Source organism: Pinus tabuliformis, chromosome 7, assembly GCF_031772625.1.
Source record: "Pinus tabuliformis cultivar Carrire ecotype Pingquan chromosome 7, CPIR1, whole genome shotgun sequence".
NCBI classification, from domain to species: Eukaryota; Viridiplantae; Streptophyta; class Pinopsida; order Pinales; family Pinaceae; genus Pinus; species Pinus tabuliformis.
This window is the reverse complement of record NC_142293.1, coordinates 518,336,761-518,359,310: the sequence shown is the minus strand read 5'-3', so window position 1 is coordinate 518,359,310 and position 22,550 is coordinate 518,336,761. Positions and strand designations below refer to the sequence as shown.

The 22,550-nt window shown below is 38.4% G+C and overlaps 1 protein-coding gene across 3 annotated transcripts in view; it reads right to left on the bottom strand.

The window, feature by feature from the left end:
- The window catches only part of LOC149248342 (lipid phosphate phosphatase epsilon 1, chloroplastic-like), a 178,691-nt gene that overhangs the window by 67,359 nt on the left and 88,782 nt on the right, over positions 1-22,550 (bottom strand). The window contains exon 3 of one of the 3 annotated variants that reach the window (XM_089456030.1): positions 19,176-19,304. The exons of the other annotated variants lie outside the window; for them this stretch is intronic. Within the exon in view, the coding sequence (XP_089312156.1) occupies positions 19,261-19,304 (44 nt within the window). The 3' untranslated portion in view covers positions 19,176-19,260. Of the gene's footprint in view, positions 1-19,175; positions 19,305-22,550 lie in introns of those variants that run through there. 3 annotated transcript variants of the gene reach the window in all.

The window sequence follows — 22,550 nt, the reverse complement described above, 5'->3', positions numbered from 1 at the left end:
TGATGATTCTCTACCAAAGATTGCAGCAACCACTGGACTCCCCTTGAACTTGACACACCATGCATTGGTATTCCTTTCCCATTTGACATCAATGCCAACATTATGCTCAACAATATCCCCCTTTGGCATTGATGGCAACATTTCAAGCTCCCCCTAAAATCAAGCGGGGTTTTCTCCATCTCTACACTTCCCCTAGCTTCAATGAACAATCCACTCAAAAGCTTCTTCTCCTTTTTTTACATCAATGGGAAAGGATGCACCCAATGGAAGAAACTCCCCCTGAAACTTTGCAACCTACTCTCTAAATGATCCAATAGATTGAGTAGTTTCCAAGACATTGAAATGGATTCATTTGGTTAGAGGAGACACAACTCATATTTTCTACTTAAGGTACTCAAAGGGTTCTCATGCTAGTGGCTTAGTGAATATATATATAAGCTACTCATTGGTAGCCACATACTCAAGTTGAACAACATTAACAACAACTTGTTCTCTTAAGAAATAGAACTTGATTGGAATATGCTTAGTCATTGAATGCATGACAAGATTTTTAGAGATGTTGATAGAACTAGTATTGTCACACATGATTGGAATTGAATCATTCAACCCTACCCTGGTGTCCTTTAAGGTCTCCTTCATCCAAAGAATTGTATGCAACAGCTGGCCACATCAATGTACTATGCTTCAACCGTTAATAATGAGATTGAGTTTTGTTTTTTGTTGACCCAAGGCACTAGACAATCTCCTAAAAAGAATGTTGCTCCAAATGTGTTTTTCCTATCATTATAAGATTTTAGCTTAAAATATTTAGTTCTGGCATACCACAACCCATAGCCTGTTGTGTGAAACTTTGCAACCTACTCTCTAAATGATCCAATAGGCTGAGTAGCTTCCAAGACATATTGAAATGAAGTCATTTGGTTGGAGGAGACATAACTCCTATTTTGTTGAAAAGTAGCGAAGGAATGGATTCCTTGATCTGTGCCTTGATCAAGGAAACGATTTGGAGATATTCTTAGACATGTATGAGTTCCAATGATGAGGACGAGTTTAAGAAGCAATTTGACTAGTGTGTGTTTGTGGAGGATGAATTATGTGTCCTCTAGAGTGAGTTAAATTGGGAACTGAGTGAACAAGTGGAGTTAGGCTCCTATGTTTTAGGAGGATCCAGTTAACTAAGTGTGTTGACTTTTGTTAACTAGAAAATCTACAGTTTAACTCCTAATTTAGAAAACTCACTAACAATAGCCTAATCGAAAAGCTTATTAGGAGATCGAAGGCACATAATTAATCAATCCAATTCTTGAGCATGAGTTTGTGAACAAGAGAGCTTGTGGAGGAACGAGCCAAGTGTTCCTTGTGTGATTTATTGAGGAGGGAAATTTCTCCTTGGAGCGCACATAGAAATAGGGGAAATCCCTATTTAATAGGAGCTCAACCAAAGTCTAGGAATTAGGAGATTATTTCCTAAGGTTTTGTGTTAGAAAATTACAGCCTCTAGTGCATATAGGAGGAGGAAGAAGGTCAACGATCAGGAAGAAGTTTCAGGCCTAGGACATGCAGGAAAATTATTGTATTTTCAGATTGGAACCAGCTTGTATGTGTATCAGATTTGTTGCTTAATTTTCCTTAATAAAATTATGAAGCAAGCGAGGGTTTTCCCTGTTGGGTTCCCTAGAAAATTTGTTTGTTTTATTGTGTGAATTTTGTGAAATTATTTCTATTTTATTACGTTGCTATTTGGTAGAGAAATAGTGTGTCTGTGTGAAAAGATAATTTGTTTTCAGATTGTTCATAACAACAAATCAATATTTCGTGGAAAATCTACATGGTATCAAAGTTGTGAACATAGATCAATCCACACATAGTCTTCAAAGATGGCAACTCACACGGGATTGGGATTGTGAGAGCAAGATATATTGGATGGCTCTTCAAATTTTGGTGTCTAAAAGGTCCACATATTATTTTTATTGGACGAGTTTGGGCTGAATGATTTCACTAAGAAAGGTGTTGTAGAACCTTCAAATCCAAACGAGTTGAGGCTCTTCCAAAGACAAATGGCGAAGACCAAGAGAATGATCTTGGATGGACTTTGAGATCATGTAGCTCCTCATATCACAGGTAAAGATACAACTACAGACATGCGGGATTCCTTAGTCAATCTCTACCAGAACCCTTCAAAGAATCAGAAGATTGTCCTCAAAGAGAAGTTGAGGGAAATCAAGATGCAGAAGGGTGAGAGTGTAATTGCCTATCTCACCAAAATCGAGGAAGTTCGTGATGAACTTGCAGTTGTTGGAGAGAAACTCATGGACACAGAGCTAGTGTGTGTGGCTCTAAATGGGTTTACTATCAATTGGCATATTTTTGTTCAAAGTATCATTGGATGAGATAAGTTGTCGGAATGGGAATGCCTATGGAGTGACTTCATCTAGGAGGAGCTATGGCTCAGGCCAGTTGAGACTTCTAATAGCAGTGGCAAGGGTTGTAAGGTTGAGAAGGAGGAGAATATTTTCCTTCAGGAAAAGGAAAAGGCAAGAAAGTCAAAGTGAAGAGCAAAAGCTTTCAAAAGTGTGACAAGAAGAACACAGATTTGAGTAAGATCAACTGTTTCCATTGCCATACTTTTGGACACTATGCTCTTGAGTGTCTTAACCGAAAGAAGAAGGGGTCAAATAAGGAGCATGCAGTTGCATTAGCTAAGATAGATGAGTTTGACTCTCAGTTTGAGAATGACTTCTCATTGATAGCTTGCATGGCAAGCTCAATAGGGAGCAGTACGTGGTATATTGATTCAGGAGCCTCTTTCCATATGACTGGAAATCGAGAATATTTCAGCAAGTTGGATGAGAAGAATATGCAGGTGAATATCGAGCTTGGAGATAATGGCAAGTATGATACAAAGGGTGTTGGTTCTTTCAACTTTGAGAGGGAGTCAAGTAATACTCTTCATCTTAGAGATGTTCTCTATGTTCCATGGCTGAAGAAGAACTTTGTTTCAGTAGCGATCCTTGAGGATAAAGGATATGATGTTACCTTCAGTAGAGGTAAGTCTTACCTCCAACATTTGGCTTCTGGACGTAAGACGCAGATAGGTGTGAGGGTGAAAAATCTCTACAAGTTGCATGTAGAGACTGATGCAGCCTTGAGCCGCAAGGAAAGATGGGCAGATGTAGGTGAAATTTGGCATAGGTGCATGGGACACTTGCATCATGGGGCACTAAAGATTCTTCAGTAGATTGCCATAGGATTACCAACAGGAGGCCTTGACAAGGGTGAAGTGTGCAATGGGTGCATGCTTGGAAAGTATGACAAGTCTTCTTCCATGGTAAGGATAGCAAAGCCAAAGGTATTTTGGAGCTGGTGCATTAAGATGTGTGCAGGCCCTTCTCTTCTCCATCACTGATGTGGCACGAGTATTATGTTACTTTCATTAATGATTTTTCTAAAAAAAATAGATTTATTTTATGAAAAAGAAAGATGAGGTCTTAGACAAGTTCATGGAGTTTAAGGCCTTGGTAGAGAAGCGAACTAGGAAGAAAATCAAGGTAGTGAGTAGTGACAATGGTGGAGAATATATCTCCAATGCCTTCAAGGATTTTTGTGTAAAAGAAGGTATTAGGAGAGAGTTGATAGCACCTCATAACCCTCAGCAGAATGAGGTGGCTTAGAGGAAGAACATGAGCATTATTAGAGCAGTTATAGCTATGTTGCATGACCAAGATCTGCCTAGATTCTTATGGGCATAAGCATGCAACATTGCAGTATTTCTGCAGAATATGAGTCCACATAGAGTGCCTATATGAGTCACACCAAAGGAGGCTTCCACAGGAAAGAAGCTTGATCTTTCACACTTCCGGATCTTTGGCACAAAGGTCTATTGTCATGTGTCCAAAGATAACAGGAATAATTTGGATGCCACAATAAAGAAGGGTATCTTTGTGGGGTATAGTGAGACATCTCAAGTATACAAGGTGTATCTTCCAGGACTCAGAAAGAAAATTCTCAAGCGAGATGTGAGATTCCAGGAGGATCAGGCTTTGAGAGTTTCCTTAGAGTGTGAGCAAATTGTAGTACCTGAGGAGGAGTTACTCACTCCCAAACAGGAGGTGCAACCATCATCTCAGAGTCAGCGAAAACCACAGTCTAGCGACATGAGGGTCGCACAACAGGATTCGCAGTAGGATGAGGAGGACAATCTAGGCCAAGAGTAGAAATATCGGCAAGAGCCACCCACCATAGGGGGGTAGAAGGTCAAGTGGGATGAGAGGTTGATCTACGAGGCTCAAGAGCAAGTCGAGGCTCTTAGCGCAATGTTTAAACAGAGTAAAGAACCACATAGGTACACAAGTTGTGTGGCACTAATGACAGAGGATACTGAGCCTTCTTCTTATGGGGAGGCAGCTTCTCAATAGGTTTGGCAAGATGTCATGGTGGAGGAGTATTCCTCTATCATGAAGAATAATGTTTGGGAGGTTGTTCCACGACCTGAGGGAAAATTAGTAGTTGGATCCATATGGGTGTACAAGTTGAAGCATGGATCAGATGGGAGCATGGAGAAGTTCAAGGCCAAGTTTGTGGCCAACAGATTGTCACAGATTGAGGGCACAAACTATGAGGAGACTTTTGCCCCAGTAACACATTATTCATCCATCGCAACTATTTTGGAACTTGCAACATAGATGATCCGAATTGGATCCATGGAAATTATCAAAGTGCTATGACTGTATTAAATCAAACTTCAAAAAAAAAACTTGTGAACAAAGAGCTATCAGGAGGACCTCTGGACAGTGGCAGTTTGTAGCCAGCAAGGAACGACGAGGACCTCGGTCAAAGCGCGCTGACTGAGGCCCATGGAGACTGCGCAGGACGCAAACTAGTAGTTGGGAAGACCGGATCAAAAAACGAAGGCCGTTTCTGATTAATCGCGCGTCGCTGGGCAAAACCCCTCGAGAAGGAAAAGCCACGAGCGCTCGGTCGCATGGGAAGCTGGGAAACCGTAGGGAAAGCGCTAAAGCGAAAGGCGGGCCCCGCGCTCCAAAACCGACAGAATATCGAAGGCATGTTGGGCAGTAAGCGGATTTGGCAAGAGAATGAGTGATTCCACACATTGCACGACGCGTGTCCAGCGGATGAGAGAGAAAACCGCCTCTCATCATGGGCTAACGGTCGAGCAAGTCAACCACGCGATAAGAGCGAACACTGTAGGATTTGGGGACTCCAGATCTGAAGGCAGAAATTGCACCCGATGAATGACCAGATCTGGAGGGAGGATTAAGTTTTGGCGTATAAAAGTCTAAAGTCCGATTTGACCACTGAGTTAGCGGATGAATCATTACACAGTGTAATCAAAATACCGAACCATTTGAGGAAGAGCTTGCGCAGTTCATGAGATGACAAGTGGCCACTTCCTTCCGAGACATTATGCAGTGGCAATGGCGCAGAGGCAGTGAACTCCAAGCGAATAGCAGCAGGCGATCCGAAAGGGCAAAAGAGGAAGCAAACAGTCATGAGACAAATTGGCTTTAAGCCATGAAAAAACAAAGATAGAGGCAAGGGAGAGTGCGAAGCGAGCACTAAAAGAAAGAAGGAGACAGTGAGACAAAGAGACAGAACAGAGAATAAGCAAGAAGCAGAAAATAGAGAGCTGAGCTAACCTACAGAGTAAGGTAGCATCGAGCAAATAGAAGGCTTGAGAGGTTCGAGCAATCCCTGAGAGGATATCTATCGGGAACTGGGTACAAAATTGGACTCATCCCATTTAAGACCAGTTGACGTTGAGACTTAGTAAGGAAGAGTCTATGCACTCTCATGGCTTGGGGAATCCAAGAACCACCCTGCTAAGCATCATCTATTTCAGGAGACTCAAATTGAGCTCCTCATTGTAAAAACTCTGCTTTAAAGACACAATAAGAAAAGGCCACCACTGAACGCTGGACCGGAGACATAGCCCAGGAGGATTGGGTGAACTCCTTATTAATTTGTTGTGTTCTTGTATTTGCTCACTATGTTTCTCTTACTGTTTTCCATTTTCTAGTGTCTGTGTATTTTGCAATCTGATCAATTTGTTGCCTAAGATAACATAGACACACACCAGCACTTGAGTCTCTAATACCTTCATTCATTAATTAATTAACTGAGATCACTCAAGAGTGATTTTTAGATAAAGTGGTATCAGAGCACAAGGTTGTTAAGGTTAGACAAGCTTGTGTTGGATTTAGTTGTTGAATGCTAACTGGATCAAAGCTCAAATTAGGAGAAGGGGAGTTGGTCGAAACTAATCCTGAAATTGGGAGAGTCTATCCTCAGAAGACAATGTCAGAGGAAGGTTCTATGGGGCCAAACCCTCAAATCATAGATAGTTTCCTAGTCATAAAGTCCATGGTAGAGGAAATGTATAGGGACTTTAGAAAACACAAAGATGAAGATTCATCAGGCTCCAAACAAGGTAAAGGAGAAGATGAGAGTCTCACTTCCATGACCACTCAAAAGGCAAGGGGAAAGAAGAAAGCTTTCTCACACGTCCTAATAGCCCTGAACATAAAAAGAAGACATCTTTGATTAAACTAGATGTCAAATTTGATTTACCTATATATGATGGAGAGTTGAATGCAGAAAAGCTGGACAATTGGATTAGACAAATTGATGTTTATTGCAGAGTGCATAATATCGATTCAGACAAGATCAAGATTTAGCTGGCAAGCCTACGCCTTGGAGGCACTGCCTTGGTTTGGTGGGAAGACAGGACCCAAGCTGACCTGAAGAGACATGGTAAGACTATCTCTGTCTGGAATGAATTTGTTTCTGCAATCAAAAAGCAGTTCTATCCATTGGCCTACATGCAACAAGCCATGATGAGCTTGCAAACTCTTCGACAGTTGAAAGGGCAAAGTGTACAGGAATACACCCAAGAATTTAGAAAGAGAGCATTGATTCTAGGAATCTCATTAGACTCACCTGAGACTCTATTGAAATACATTGGTGGTCTACACAGCTACATGAGGCACACTATCCTCATGTTTAATCCCACTAGTATAGATGAGGTATATGTTCAAGCTACTCATCTAGAAGCTAGAGGAAAGAATGGAAGTCCAGAAGTTGGGGGATCATCCCAACCCACTGCAAGCAAGAATAAGGAGAAAAGAAAGCAGAAATGGACAGCAAGGAAGGCTAACACTGCACAGAAAAGCAAGGCTTCATACACTCACTGTAAAAAGGACGGGCATGATGATGAGCACTGTTAGATTCTGCATCCGGAGCTGAGACCTAAGAAGTTCGAGGGCAAGAAGAAGAAGATTGTTGCATCTATTCAGAAAGATTTGGGGTCAGACTCAGGAGATGAAACAACTATTGCAGCCACAGGTATAAGAGGTAAGAATTCTGAAGCATCTACTAGTAATTCTGCACAATCTACTATTGATGAAGAAAATAAGAGAAAAAGACATGAGCTTTTCCATATTCGAGTTATTTCCAAACATCGAAAGAATGATACTTTGTTTGATAGTGGCTCACAAGTAAATTTAATTTTTGAAGCAATTATAAAGAAGTTGGGATTAGTGACTACACCTCACAAGAAACCATACCCATTAGGATGGTTAAATGATAAAGCACAACTACAAGTGACTATACAATGCAAACTCAAGTTTTCTTTTGGGTCAGCATTTGTAGATGAGGTTGAGTTAGACATAATTCCTTTGGATATATGTGGAATTGTTTTAGGAAGTCCTTACTTGTATGACAGAAAAGCTATTTTCTATAGAGCTGAGAACAAGTATCTACTTGTTAAAGATGGAATAGAATACTTTGTAAGAGCTCATAAGCTCAAGAATAATTATACTCTCATAAACTCAGGGCAGATGAAAAGAATGATAAATTCATACAAACAATTCTTACTGATGGTTGTAAAGGAAATGAAACCTGATAAAACCAATGTATTTGAGGGTTGTAATGCTAAACAGCGAGCTGATTTAGAAAAGGTTGTTTCAAAGTATGATATCTTGTTTCAAGAACCTAAAGGTCTGCCACCCAAAAAGGAAATAGTGCATGATATTATTTTGCAGCAAGATGCTCCATTGCCTAACATTGGAATGTACAGGTTGTCCGCTTTAGAGAACGTAGAAATCAAGAAGAAGGTGCAGGAGTTGCTCAAGAAAGGGTTCATCAGACCTAGCACATCACCATGTGGGTCACCAATTGTTTTGGTGAGAAAGAAAGATGGCTTGTGGAGAATGTGCATTGATTACCGAGCACTGAATAAGATAACAATCAAAAATTGTTATCCCCTTCCTCGCATAAACGATCTTTTAGATCAATTGAAAGAAGTTGTTTATTTTTCCAAGTTAGACTTGCATAGTGGATACCATCAGGTCAAAGTTGCAGAACAAGATGCATGGAAAACTGCTTTCAAAACAAAGCAGGGATTGTATGAGTGGCTAGTTATGCCTTTTGGCTTAACTAATGTTCATGCTACTTTCATGAGATTAATGAATAATGTACTCAGACCTTTTCTTGATGATTTTGTTATTGTATATCTGGATGACATTCTGATATTTAGCAAAACATGGGAAGAACACTTAAAGCATGTTAAGCTGACACTAGATGTTTTGAAAAGAGAAAAAATTTATGTTAAACTCTCAAAATGTGAATTTGGCAAAACATCTTTGAATTATTTGGGTCATATAGTAGGAGGTGGTAAATTGAAGATAGATCCCTCTAAGGTGGCAGTCATTGTGAACTGGCCTAAACCCAAATTTGCTACAGAAGTTAGAAGCTTCTTAAGAGTAGCGCAATATTGGAGGAAGTTCATTTCTAACTTTTCCTTAATTGCAGCTCCCTTACATGCTTTAACGGGATTGAACAAGGTGTTTCACTAGGGAGGCAAACAGCAAAAAGCCTTCAACACCTTGAAAGAAAAGATTAGTACAACACCTGTACTAGCACTGTCTAATCTTCAAAGACCATTTGAGATCCAAATGGATGCCAGTGACTATGCCATGGGTGCAGTGTTGACATAACACGATAAACCCAAATGTTATCATTCTGAGACATTTAATTCTACAGTAGTTAACTATCCTACATATGATAAAGAATTGTATGCATTAGTACAAAGTGTGAAAAAGTGGAAACATTACTTAATGGGCAAAGAGACAGTAATACATACTGATCATCAACCACTTCAATATCTACACTCCCAAACTAAGTTGCAGCAATCAAGGCACTATAGATGGATGGGTTTTCTACAACAGTTTCATTTAGTCATCAGATATAAAAAGGGCATACACAATAAAGTTGCAGATATGTTATCTAGACCCATTATAAATGCATCTACTATACTTAAGCATAATTCTGTGTTACATGAGAGTTACATTGAACAATATGCTCAAGATATAGACTTTAAAGATGTATATGCAACTTTAAGTCAAGGCAAACAAGTAGAAGAATTGGATTATCATGTAAAGGACTGACTCTTATACCATTGTGGGAAGTTATGCATTCCACAAACTGAAAGAGTAAAGATAATTCGAGAAGCACACACTTCTCTAATATCAGGTCACTTTGGGGTAAGTAAAACAGTTGCACAACTGTAAAGATTTTGTTATTGGCCAAAAATAAACGAGACAGTTTCTAGATATGTAAGAGGGTGTACTATGTGTGCAAAAAGAAAGCCCAACAATAGAAAACTAGGCTTGTACACTCCATTACCAGTTCCTTCTCACCCTTGGGAAAGTGTTTCCCTGTATTTTGTTGGAGGACTACCTAAATCTAGGAAAGGTCATGATTATCTGTATGTTGTTGTGGATAGGTTCAGCAAAATGAGTGTTTTGATGCCTTGTAATAAACAGATTACAGCTGAACAAACTGCAAAATTGTTCTTTCAACATGTATGGGTTCATTTTGGATTACCCACTTCCATTGTATTTGATCGAGACACCCGATTTGTGGGGAAGTTTTGGTCAATTCTGTGGGAACTGATGGACACCAAACTGAAGAAAAGCACAGCTTTTCATCCACAAACTGATGGCCAGACAGAAGTAGTTAACAAGACAGTGATCCAGTTACTCAGGGGATATTGCAGCAAGCATCCTAAGCTTTGGGATGAACATTTATGTTATGTGCAGCATGCTTACAACAGAGAAAAACATTCTTCTACACAGAGATCTCCTTTTGAGACCTGTTTTGGTTTCACACCAAGGTCTCCTTTGGATTTTGTCTTTGGTAAAGACACAACAGTTGAAGGACACAGTGATGTGGACAGGGCAGCTAGGTTCATTGAATAGATCCAAGAGATCCACCAGGCAGTACAGGGACAGCTGGAAAAGAGCCAAGCCAAATAAAAGGCAAGGCATGACAAGCATCGGATGGAGCATAGTTTCCAAGTTGGTGTCCAAGTCTGGCTGTATATCAGCAAGGAAAGGATGCAAGGTGAAGGTAAAAAGCTAAAGTCTATCAGGTATGAACTCTTCAAGATACTTGAGAAGATCTGTGAGAATGCTTTTCGCCTTGATCTACCAGCTTACATGCACATCTACTCAGTCGTAAATGCAGATTGCTTGAGATTGTTTGAACCTTCACTAATTGAAGATCCTGAAGAGCAGAGTCAATTGCCTTCTATTGATGACCTGTTACCTGAATATCTTAATGAATTGCAGGAAGACACGGTTCTGGATAGGAAGGTGATGACGACGTGCAAGGGAGATGTTGAGTACCTCAGAGTTGGGCTCAAGGGTTCAAAGCCAAGCAGTGCAAAGTGGATAGAGATTAGATAAGTGAGACAATTGTACCCTCACTTAGTCGATGCTTGAAAACCAACTTTTGGTGGTCCAAAAGCTTTTTCAGTGGACAGGTCGTGATCTGAATTGGATCCATGGAAATTATCAAAGTGTTATGACTGTATTAAATCAGAATTCAAAAAAAAACTTGTGAACAAAGAGCTATCAGGAGACCTCTAGATAGTGGCAGTTTGTAGCCAACAAGGAACGACGAGGACCTCAGTCAAAGCACGTTGATCGAGGCCCATGGAGACCACGCAGGATGAAAACTAGCAGTTGGGAAGTCCAGATCGGAAAACAGAGGTTGTTTCTGATTAAAAACGCATCGTTGGGAAAAACCCCTAGAGAAGGAAAAGCCCCAAGCGCTCGGTCGCATGGGAAGCCGGGAAACCGTAGGGTAAGCGCGAAAGTGAAAGGCGGGCCCCGCACTCCAAAACCGGTAGAATATCGGAGGCATGTTGGGCAGTAAGCAGATTTGGCAAGAGAACGAGCAATTCCACACATTGCACGACGCGTGTCCAGCGAATGAGAGAGAAAACCACCTCTCATCGTGGGCTAACAGTCGAGCAAGTCAACCGCGCGATAATAGCGAACACCGTAAGATATAGGGCTCCAGATCTGACGGCAAAGATTGCGCCCGATGAATGACAGGATCTGGAGGGAGAATTAAGTTGCGGCGTATAAAAGTCTGAAGTCCGAATTGACCACTGAGTTGGCGAATGAATCATTACACAGCGTAACCTAAATACTAAATTGTTTGAGGAAGAGCTGGCGCAGTTCATGAGAGGAAAAGTGGCCACTTCCCTGTGAGACGTTACGCAGTGGCGATGGCGCAGAGGCAGGGAACTCCAAGCGAATAGTAGCAGGTGATCCGAAGGGGCGGAAAAGGAAGCAAACAATCATGAGACAAATTGGCTTTAAGCCATGAACAGACAGAGGCAAAGACAAGGGAAAGCGTGAAGCAAGAGCGAAGTGAGCACTGTAAGAAAGAAGGAGACAGTGAGATAGAGAGACAGAACAAAGAATAAGAAAGAAGCAGAAAACAGAGAGTCGAGCTAACTTGTAGAGTAAGGTAGCATCGAGCAGACAAAAGGCTTGAGAGGTTCGAGCAATGCCTGAGAGGATATCTGTCGGGAACTGGGTGCCAAATTAGACTCATCCCATTCAAGACCAGTTGAGGTCGAGACTTAGTAAGGAAGAGTCTGTGCACTCTCGTGGCTTGGGGAATCCAAGAACCACCCTGCTAAGCATCATCTATTTCAGGAGACTCAAATTGAGCTCCTCATTGTAAAAAATCTGCTTTAAAGACACAATAAGAAAAGGCCACCACTAAAAGCTGGACCGGAGACGTAGCCCAGGAGGATTGGGTGAACTCCTTATTAATTTGTTGTGTTCTTGTATTTGCTTACTGTGTTTCTCTCACTGTTTTCCATTTTCCAGTGTCTGTGTATTTTGCAATCTGATCGATCTGTTGCCTAAGATAACATAGACACACACCAGCACATGAGTCTTTAATGCCTTCATTCATTAATTAATTAACTGAGATCACTCAAGAGTGATTTTCAGATCAATAGATGGGGTGGAAGATCCACCAGATGGACTTGAAGACAACCTTCCTCAATGGAGTTGTAGATAAGGAGAACTACATAGAGTAGCCAGAGGGGTTCGAGCAGTTCAACAAAGACACGTGTGTAGGATGAAGAGACCTCTTTATAAGCTCAAGCAGGCTTCGAGAGCATGGTACACTCATATTGACTGCTACTTTCGAGGATTGGGCTTCACTAAGAGTGAGGCAGATCCTAACCTGTACTACATCATGGTTGGAGGGATTCCACTCATTCTAGTTCTCTATTTCGACAACCTTATATTGATTAGAGATGACAGCTTGATCCAGGATTGCAAGGAGGACCTTGTAAGGGAGTTTGAGATGAAGTATATGGGGCTTATAAACTATTTCCTTGGCTTGGAGGTTTGGCAAGGTGATGGTGAGATCTTCGTGGGACAAGGCAAGTACACAACAAATATTCTCTGAATATTTCATATGTAGGATTGCGGGTCCATGGCCACACCTCTAGTCACAAACTTGAGGAAGGTGGATGCTACCAGAGAAGAGTGAGTGGGTTTTACAGTATACAGGCAACTCATTGGGTCGTTGATGTACTTGGTCAACACATGACCTGATATTTGTTTTGCATTCAACCAGTTGAGTCAGTTCATGGTTGAACTGACCAGAGTGCATTGGGTTGTTGTAAAGCATGTGTTGATATATCTCAGAGGCACAACAGATTATGGATTGTGATAAAGAGAGGTTGATGGAGTGATCTTTAAGGGCTTCACAGATGCAGATTGGGCAAGGAGCTCCATAGATAGGAAGAGTACATTAGGTGGCATCTTCAGCATTGGATCAACTGCAGTTTCTTGGTACAACAGGAAGCAGAGTTGTACTCAGTTCAACAAAGGTTGAGTAGATGGTTGCTAGTCAGGCAGCTTGCGAGGCTATTTGGAAGAGGAAGTTACCTGTGGGACCTTTCAAACAGGGGATGGAGCCTACCATGATACATTGGGATAATTAGAGTTGCATTAATCTCTTTGAGAACCCAATGTTTCATGATCGCTCAAAGCATATCGATATTTGGTATCACCATCTTAGATATTTTGTGCAGAAGGGGATAGTTAAGCTACCGTACATTCCAACAGGGGAGCAGGCAACAAACATCTTGACTAAGGCATTGAAAAGAGGCAGTTTTGTTCATCACAAAGATAAGTTGGGAGTTTTACACAATCCCTTCCTTACTAAGAGGGAGTGTTGAAAAGTAGCAAAGGAATGGATTCCTTAATGTGTGACTTGATTCAATGAATCAATTTGGATATCTTCTATACGACTTCCAGGTATGAGGACAAGTTCAAGAAGTAATTTGACTAGTGCGAGTTTGTGGAGGATGAGTTATATGTCCTCTAGTGTGAGTTAAATTGGGAACTAAGTGAACAAGTGGAGTTAGCCTCCTAAGTTTTAGGAGGATCCACTTAACTAAGTGTGTTGACTTTTGTTAACTAGAAAAGCTCCAGTTCAGTTCATAATTTAGAAAACTCACTAACAATAGCATAATCGAAAAGCTTATAAGATCAAACGCACACAACTAATCAATTCAATTCTTAAGCACGAGTTTGTGAGCAAGAGAGCTTATGGAGGAATGAGCCAAGTGTTCCTTGTGTGAATTATTAAGGAGGGAAATTTCTCTTTGGAGTGTGCATAGATAGGGAAAATCCCTATTTAATAGGAGCTCAACCAGTGTTAGAAATTAGGAGATTATTTCCTAAGGTTTTGTGCTAGAAAATCAAAGCCTTTAGTGTGTATAGGGGAAAGAAGCAGGTCAACTATTGGTCAAAGGTTTCGGGCCTAGAACAGACACGAAAATTATTGTAGTTTCAAATTGGAACCATCTTGTATGTTTATCATATATGTTGCTTAATTTTCCATAATTAAATTATGAAGCAAGCGAAGGTTTTCCTTGTTGGGACCCCTAGAAAAATTGTGTGAATTTTGTGAAATTATTTCTATTCTATTTAGTTGCTATTTGGTAGAGAAATTGTGTCTCTGTGAAAATAAAATTTGTTTTCTAATTGTTCATAATAGCAGATTAGAATTTCATGGAAAATTTGCATATTTGTTGCCTAAGGTACTAAAAGGTTTCTTGTGTCAGTGGCTTAGTGAATATATCTACAAGTTTCTCATTAGTGGCCACATACTCATTTGTACAACATTAACAACAACTTGTTCTCTTAAGAAATGGAACTTAATTAGAATGTGCTTGGCCTTTGAATGCATGATAGGATTTTTAGAGATGTTGATAGCACTAGTATTGTCACACATGATTGGAATTGAATCAGTTAACTCTACCTTCATGTTCTTTAAGGTTGCTTCATCCAAAGAATTTGTGTGCAATAGGTGGCCACAATAATGTACTTTGCTTCAACCATTGATAATGAGATTGAGTCTTGTTTTTTGTTGACCCAAGAAACTAGATAATCTCCCAAAAAGAATGTTGCTCCATAGTTGTTTTTCTTGTCATAAAGGTTGCCTTCCCAATCAACATTAGTATAAGCTTTTATCTTAAAATCTTTGCTTCTAGCATACCATAACCCACAGTTTGTTGTGCCTTGCAAATATTTGAAAATCCTTTTTACAACAATGACATGGCTCTCATGAGGGCAGGGTTGAAATTTGGCCACCAGACCCATTGCTTGCATGATATCTGGTCTTGAGGTTGTGAGGTATAGCAAGCTTCCAATCATTGACCTATAGATTTTCTAATTTACCAGGGGTGTTTCATCCTATTTACATAGCTTATAGCCAGTAACCATGGGGGTACTAACTGGATTGCATTCCTCCATCCCAAATTTCTTCAACATTTCTCTTAAATACTTGGATTGGGAGATGAAGATGCCATCTGTAAATTGAGAAATTTGTAACCCGAGAAAGAAGGATAGTTCTCCTATCATAAACATCTCAAATTCTTTTTTCATAGACTCAAAAAATCGATGTTCCACTATTCCAAATCGCTGCCAAAGATGATATCATCTACCTAAACCACAAAAATCAATAAGTGATCATCTTCATATTTTATATACAGATTGTTATTTCCAGTGCCTCTTTTGAAATCTTATTGTTGAAGGTATTTTTCCAACCTAGCATACCAAGCTCTGGACGCTTGTGTGAGCCTATACAAATCCTTTTTCATTCTGCATACATATTCGTCATTCTCTAAGAGCGTGAATCCTTCTAGTTGTTCCATATATACTTCTTCTTCCAGATCACCATTGAGAAAGGTCGATTTCACATCCATCTGGTATACCTTGATGTTCTTGTGACTGGCAAAAGCAAGGAACATTCTGATGGCTTCTAATCTTACCACAAGTGCAAGGTTTCTTTAAATTATATCCCTACTATCTGAGCATACCCTTTGTAGACTAGTCGTGTTTTGTTCCTTACCACTTGGCCTTACTCATTTAGCTTATTTTTAAAGACCCATTTGGTGCCTAGAATGTTTTTCTCTTTGTGTCTAGGGACAAGCTCCCAAGTATAATTTTTCTCGATTTGGTCCAATTCTTCATTCATTGCCTTCACCCAGAACTTGTCTTCACTTGCCTAATTGCGACTCGTGGGCTTGATCTGTGATATCAAGGCATGATTAGCATAGCTTAGGTTGTCAAGGAATTTCCTTCTAGTTTGAACATCGAGCCTATGATCACAGATAATTTGACTTTTCAGATGGTGTTTCTACACATACCTGGAAGTTGTTTTGGGCCTCTATGTTGTTGTACCTATTTCTTCATCTTCATCCTCTACTTTCGCTTCTTTTGGGTCTAAGAATTTGGAGACTGAACTTTCTCCTTCATCGGAGTTCGCGTCTTCTCTGTATGGCTTTGATCATGGCAATATTTCATCCACTACAATATCAGTGCAGTCTTCAACCCTTTTTTCCTCTTGTTGAAGCACTTGTAGGCTTTACTCTTGACAAAGTACCCAAGAAATATGCCCTCATCAGCTAGAGAATCAAATTTTCTAAGATATTTATCATTTCTTTTGATATAGCATTTGCTCCTGAACGCCTTTAAAGGTTTCACTGATGTTGGTCTCCTTTTCCATAACTCATAGGGAGTCTTATCACTATTAGGCCTGATCTATGTTCTGTTTGCTAAATAGACAATTGCTTCTGCTACTTCTCCCCATAAGGTGTGTGGAACCTTTGATTCATCCATCATAACTCTGGCCATCTCCTAAAATGTTATGTTCTTTCTCTCTACTACTCCATTATGTTGTGGAGTTTTGGCCAGTAGGTATTTTCTCCTTATCCCATGTTCTTCGCAATACTCTTCGAGTTCTATTGAAGTGAATTATCCACCTCTATCTGATCTTAAACATTTAATATTTAGATCTTTCTTTTTTTCAACATGTGCTTTAAACATTTTGAATTTTTTTAGAGCTTCTGATTTTTCTTTCAACAACATTATACAAGTGGCTCTAGTAAAATCATCAATAAAAAGAATAAAGTACCTTTCTCCTCTTGGGATTTTTGTCATTGTTGGGCCACATATATCAATGTGAATCAGCGCTAGAGTTTTAGAGGTTGAGAACTCCTTCGTCTTGAATTGAGTCCTTGTCTGCTTGTCGAATTGACAGCACTTGCAGATTGAGTTATCGGGCTTCAACAATCTTAGAAATCCTCTTACTGCTTCTATCTTGTTGATTTTTATCAATTTGTCAATTTTTTTATGACAAAGCCTTCGATGCCACAATTAAGTTTGATTTGTCTTACTTAGGTAGCAACTCACTCTGGAGTCATAAAAAATGTATACATTATTGTGAGCCCTGACTGTCTTTCCCAGTATCTTTTATTCAAGGGCACCAGATTTTTTAGTGCATGTTGGACTACATTGTGGGAGAAGATGGACACAAAGTTAGAGAGGTCTACAACATTCCATCCATAGATAGATGGGCAAACCATAAGTAGTCAACGGGACTTTGGTGCAACTTTTGTGTAGTTGCAATAAAAAGCATTTGAGGACTTGATATGAAAATATGTTTTATATACAACAACCTTATAATAGAGTAGTCCACACTTCTAATAGTAAGTCCCTGTTTGAAACTTGTTTTGGATATTTAACACCTTCACCTATGGATATTGCACCTGGACAATAAGGCAAAGTTGGAGGATCTTATAAGGGATTCTTTAAGGGAAGAAAAAAAATGTTGAAAAGATTAGACAAATCCATCTATAGGTATCGAAGATGTTGCAGAAGTCACAAGAAAAGTACGAGGTCGAGCATAATCATAACATAATAGAGAATCCATTCAGAGTGAGGGACAAAATATGGTCACAGTTGAACAAGGAGAGGCTACAGGGTGTCCTCGTAAGAAAATCAAGGCTCTACGATATGGTCCCTTCGAGATATTGGAAAAGTTGGGAGATAATGCCTATAGAATCAATCTACCACCATACATGCACATTTACTTGGTAGTGAATGTGGACAATCTTAAACTCTATGAGCCTTCCATCCTAGATCAGGGAGAAAAATAGATCCTACCTTTTATAGAGTATTTAGCACCAAATTCTCGGGTAGAGATGATGGAGGATATTGTTTTCTATAAGAGGTCCGGAATTATAAGATAAGGACAACATGACCTTTGGTAGATTGGGTTGAAAGGATAACTTCCAAGCAAGGCTAAATGGTATTCCACGGAGGAGGTAGAGGAAAATTTTCTCCATCTCATTTAGTAAAAGATTTGGGGGACCAAAAGCCTCCCAAAATGGGGAGATATGATTCAAATTGGATCATTATATTATTTTTCATCCATATTGATGCTTTAAGAGTGGAAAAATTGGAGGAACTGGCTCAAAAGACCTTTTTACAAATGATTCCCAGCTTGGGGTTCAAAATCTTACTGAGGCAATTTGAGGCATTTAACAAAGTTTTTGGAATCCAACAATTCTTAAGGAAATTTGAGGCATTTAATGATGTTTTTTGGGGTCCAAAAACTCTCACCTACATAGACCCCCTAGCGTTATTGTACACTCAAATACCTTTCTAATGGCACAACAACAACCTCAAATGAAGTCCATATGAAAAAGTTATGCCACCCAGAAATTGAACTTCCTATTTTGTCCACCATAATTTGAGAGGATGTTACATCAACCCCATTAATCATGGAAAAAAGGGGCTAGCCATGTGACCATGATGAAAAATACTTTAGAAGGGTTGATTCGTAACTCATATGGTCAAATTTAACCCCTAGTTGGCTATCAAGTTGTGTTATAATCAAACAACTGGGAAGAAAAGGGGTTTGATTTTATTTTGATGCATTTTGTTCCATAGTTTAGTAGAGTAGTTGAGAGTGGATAGGGTGAGGGTAGCACAAAGGGTGTTTGTGTTATGTAGCAACCCACAGGCCACAAGTTTCACTCCTTTGTATTTGAACCATTTCCATTCAAAGAAAGAGAGAGTGAAGCAACCTCACCTTCCAACTAAGCTTTCTCCAAAGAAGGTTTCCTAAGTCATATCTTGTGTTATTGTGGTTTTGTGAGTGATTGTTCCATTTATTCTCTATTTTCCACATTTTTAATATATTTTGCATGCATACACAGTAAATAGTAAAATAATAATTCCATAAATCTAAAGGAAAATTAACTCTTATAGTATAGATTTCGAAGTTCAGTAATTTTTTATCAGATTTGTTATGACGAACTGTCCAGAGTAATGTCCACAATAATTTACACATCTTTAGATGACCATGAGTCATGGTTTCATATACCATAGGCTAGTCTCATAAATCATGAACATGCTAGTCAGTAAAAAATAAAATAAAATAAAATAAATCAAACTATCTTCAAAATTATAAATTAAAGTCCATGGGGTTTTGGATAGATGGTGATCATGTGCTCTATTAAGACACTCCTTGATGTGAAGTCACAAGTTTAATTCTCTGCCCCAATCAAAGTGATATATTGGACATGATGAAAATGTAATCCTGCCAAACTTACAACAACAACAACAAAAATATATATTATAAATTAAAAGATTTTGATTTTTTTAATATATTATAAAAAATATTAAAAAATATAATAATTTTCAGAAAAATAAATAAGTAAATCTATATATATATATATATAAAATACTTGTGATGAAAGGCGCTATATAGGTTTGACTTGAGGTGGGTAAGATGTACCGAATTATCCATAATGTATATCAACCCAAAACAATTAATTATATAAATATTTATTCACAATTAAAATAAAAAGGACATATTTTAAATTAGAAAACCACAAATATAGTTATGGATTAACAAGGTATCAATAATAAGAGCAATCTCTCTGAAACATTTGTTTCCCGTTGTTTTTAACCAATTTACATTAATGTTGAGTTACCCCATAAAAGTAATATAGAGAGGGGTAGGGGCAAACACCAAAGTAGATTCATACAATTTATTTATTTTTAAATAAATTTCATTGTTTAATACATACGAAATAACAAGATATCAAGGATAAGGGCAACCTCTTTGAAATATTGTTTTTCCGTTGTTTTTAATCAATTTACATTGATGTTGAATTGCCTAATAAAAGAGTAACATAGATAGGGGAGGAGCCAACAGCAAAGTAGATTCATATCATTATTGACTTCAAAAATATTTTAATAGAATTTTTTTTATTAAATGATTGGATTATTTATGAGTTTTAAATTGTGACCTTAATATTAAGGAGTTTTTAAATAATGCATCCCATTATTATTTATTGAAAACCAATGAACAATATAATCTACTCTTTATTATATATATATATATATTATCATTGTTGTTTGTAAATAAATTTGATATGATACGTACAAACAATAAAAATTAAGAGGTTTTTTAATAATACATCCCATTATTATTTATTGAAAATCCATGCTACTTTATTAAGAATATAAAATATATATATATATATATATATATATATATATATATATATATTTGTCATTGTTGTTTGTAAATAAATTTGATATGATACATATATATTTTGTCATTGTTGTTTGTAAATAAATTTGATATGATACGTAACAAATGAAAATTATAAAAAATAAATTAATATAAATCTATTTTAATAATTAGTTTAAGTGTAGGGATGGATCAAATTAATTGATATGCAAAAAAAATTGTAAAACTTGAAGAAATATGTTTACTTAAAGGTATTTGATCTTTCACAACATTTAAAAGATTTGAAATTAAAATAAATCTCATTAAAAAAGTAGTTTTGAAAGATTTGAAATTAAAATAAATCTCATTAAAAAAGTAGTTTTGAAGAATGGGTCTAAAGTGAACGGCTTTGCAGAAGAGATGAAGTAATGTAAACAGATCTAAAGTGAGTGTATTTGCGATGAATAGGTCTAAAGTGAATAGATTATGGACTACAATGAAAGAGACAAAGGGATGAAGTAATGTAAATGGGCTTGCACTGAGATTATGTATCGTTTTTAGTAAAATCATGTATGATATATGGTGAAATTCTATAGGGCTAAGGTTTATGATGGGATGGCTTGTATGAGACTTACGTGTGGAGGCCTATGTGAACTTGGGCATGAATTAGTGCACTTGGGATTGTGTTGAAATAACTATTATCAACATTAGACTTGTATGTAAACCATAACAAATTATTATATCAGATGATTGAGTACATATCATAGGAGCGGAGGAATTTATCCTTTATATAAAGCTCTCCTCATCTTTACCATCAAAAATGTAGGGTAACAAGTACAAAGATGATTTAAGGAAGTTTATAATAATACAAATTTATAATGGTATAGAGAATAGAAGGAAGCATCAAATTATCCATAATGATTTGTGAAGAAAACCTTTAAAAGAAGATTGAATTTCAAAAAAAAATTATATAAGATTTTACATTGCTCCTATTCTTAGTTGATCGAGACAACTCATCTAAATCCTTGTTGTTTGCTATCAGTTTTCTCACATAATACCCCAAGCTTATCAAGAATCGAAGGTGTGTGAGTGCATAACTAATGCATATGTTAAATAATAAGTGTTAATTATTGCACCAACCCACTTAAAACTTATGTGGCATCCGATGTTGATCATGACGTTGTTTGTACTAGCATTCGCTTTATCCAGGATATCAAGAACTTGTTGGCGGATGTGTTGGATGCGTTCAATAAACCTGGTGGCTTTATCAACTTCAAATTGAACGTGTGTAGATTATGCATGTGTAGTGCAAGAGGCATTGTCACATCAATGGGACACAATGGTTGAAATCCCAGGCCCACTTGAAAGGGGTTGTTGCCAGTCGAGCTATGGAGAGCTCTATTATAGTTGTGTTTCACATAGGGAAGACTCTCATCCCATGTTCGTGGATGTTTGGAGTTGTACATGTGTAGTATGTGCACTATCATCCTGTTGACAACCTCTATTTGGCCATCAGTCTAAGGATGGAATGTAATCAACTTGGTGAGTTTAGTGTCCAACAATGACAAGAGGCTCAACCATAATGTGCTCAAGAACCTGTTATCCTGATTTGATGGAATGGTCTATGGAATCCCAAAATGTACCCACACTCATTCGAAGAAAAGTTTGGCAATGTCTTTTGTTGTGATACTCTTCTTACAAGCAGTCAATATAGTCATCTTAGAAAATCTATCAATGATCAAAAATACACAGTTGTTACCATGCTTGGTAGAAGGAAGCCCAGATATATAGTCCATGGAGATGGATTCCCAAGGCTAGCTAGGAGTAGGCAGAGTAATGTACATGCCTTGCTTCTCAATGGTTGGCTTGGCGATAGCACAGGGACTGTAGGACCTGATATATTTTCCAACATCTTATCAGAGTTTTGGGCAATAGAATTACTTCTGCAGCACTGCCACGATTTTCTGCAAACCAAAGTGTCATGCGACTCGACTGAAGTGCGCCTCCAAAATCAGCTTGACACGCTCGCTTGAAGGAACACAAAGGTGCCCCAGGTAGCATAACAATGCATCCTGGAGGTGGAATTTTAGTACTTGCTTGCCATCCATCAGCATCTGGTATGTGGTGGAAAATTCTGGATCATTTCTTTATAGTTGTGGCCATCCAAAAGTCTCATGCCCACAAGAGTGAGAGCAGTAGTCAGTGCCACAACCAGAGGCCCACTGAGGTAATTTGCAACGTTATTAGTGTTTCACTTCTTATATTTAATGTTCAAATGGAATTGTTGCATATATGTGGACCATTTATGATGACAATCATTCTGCAACTTCCCT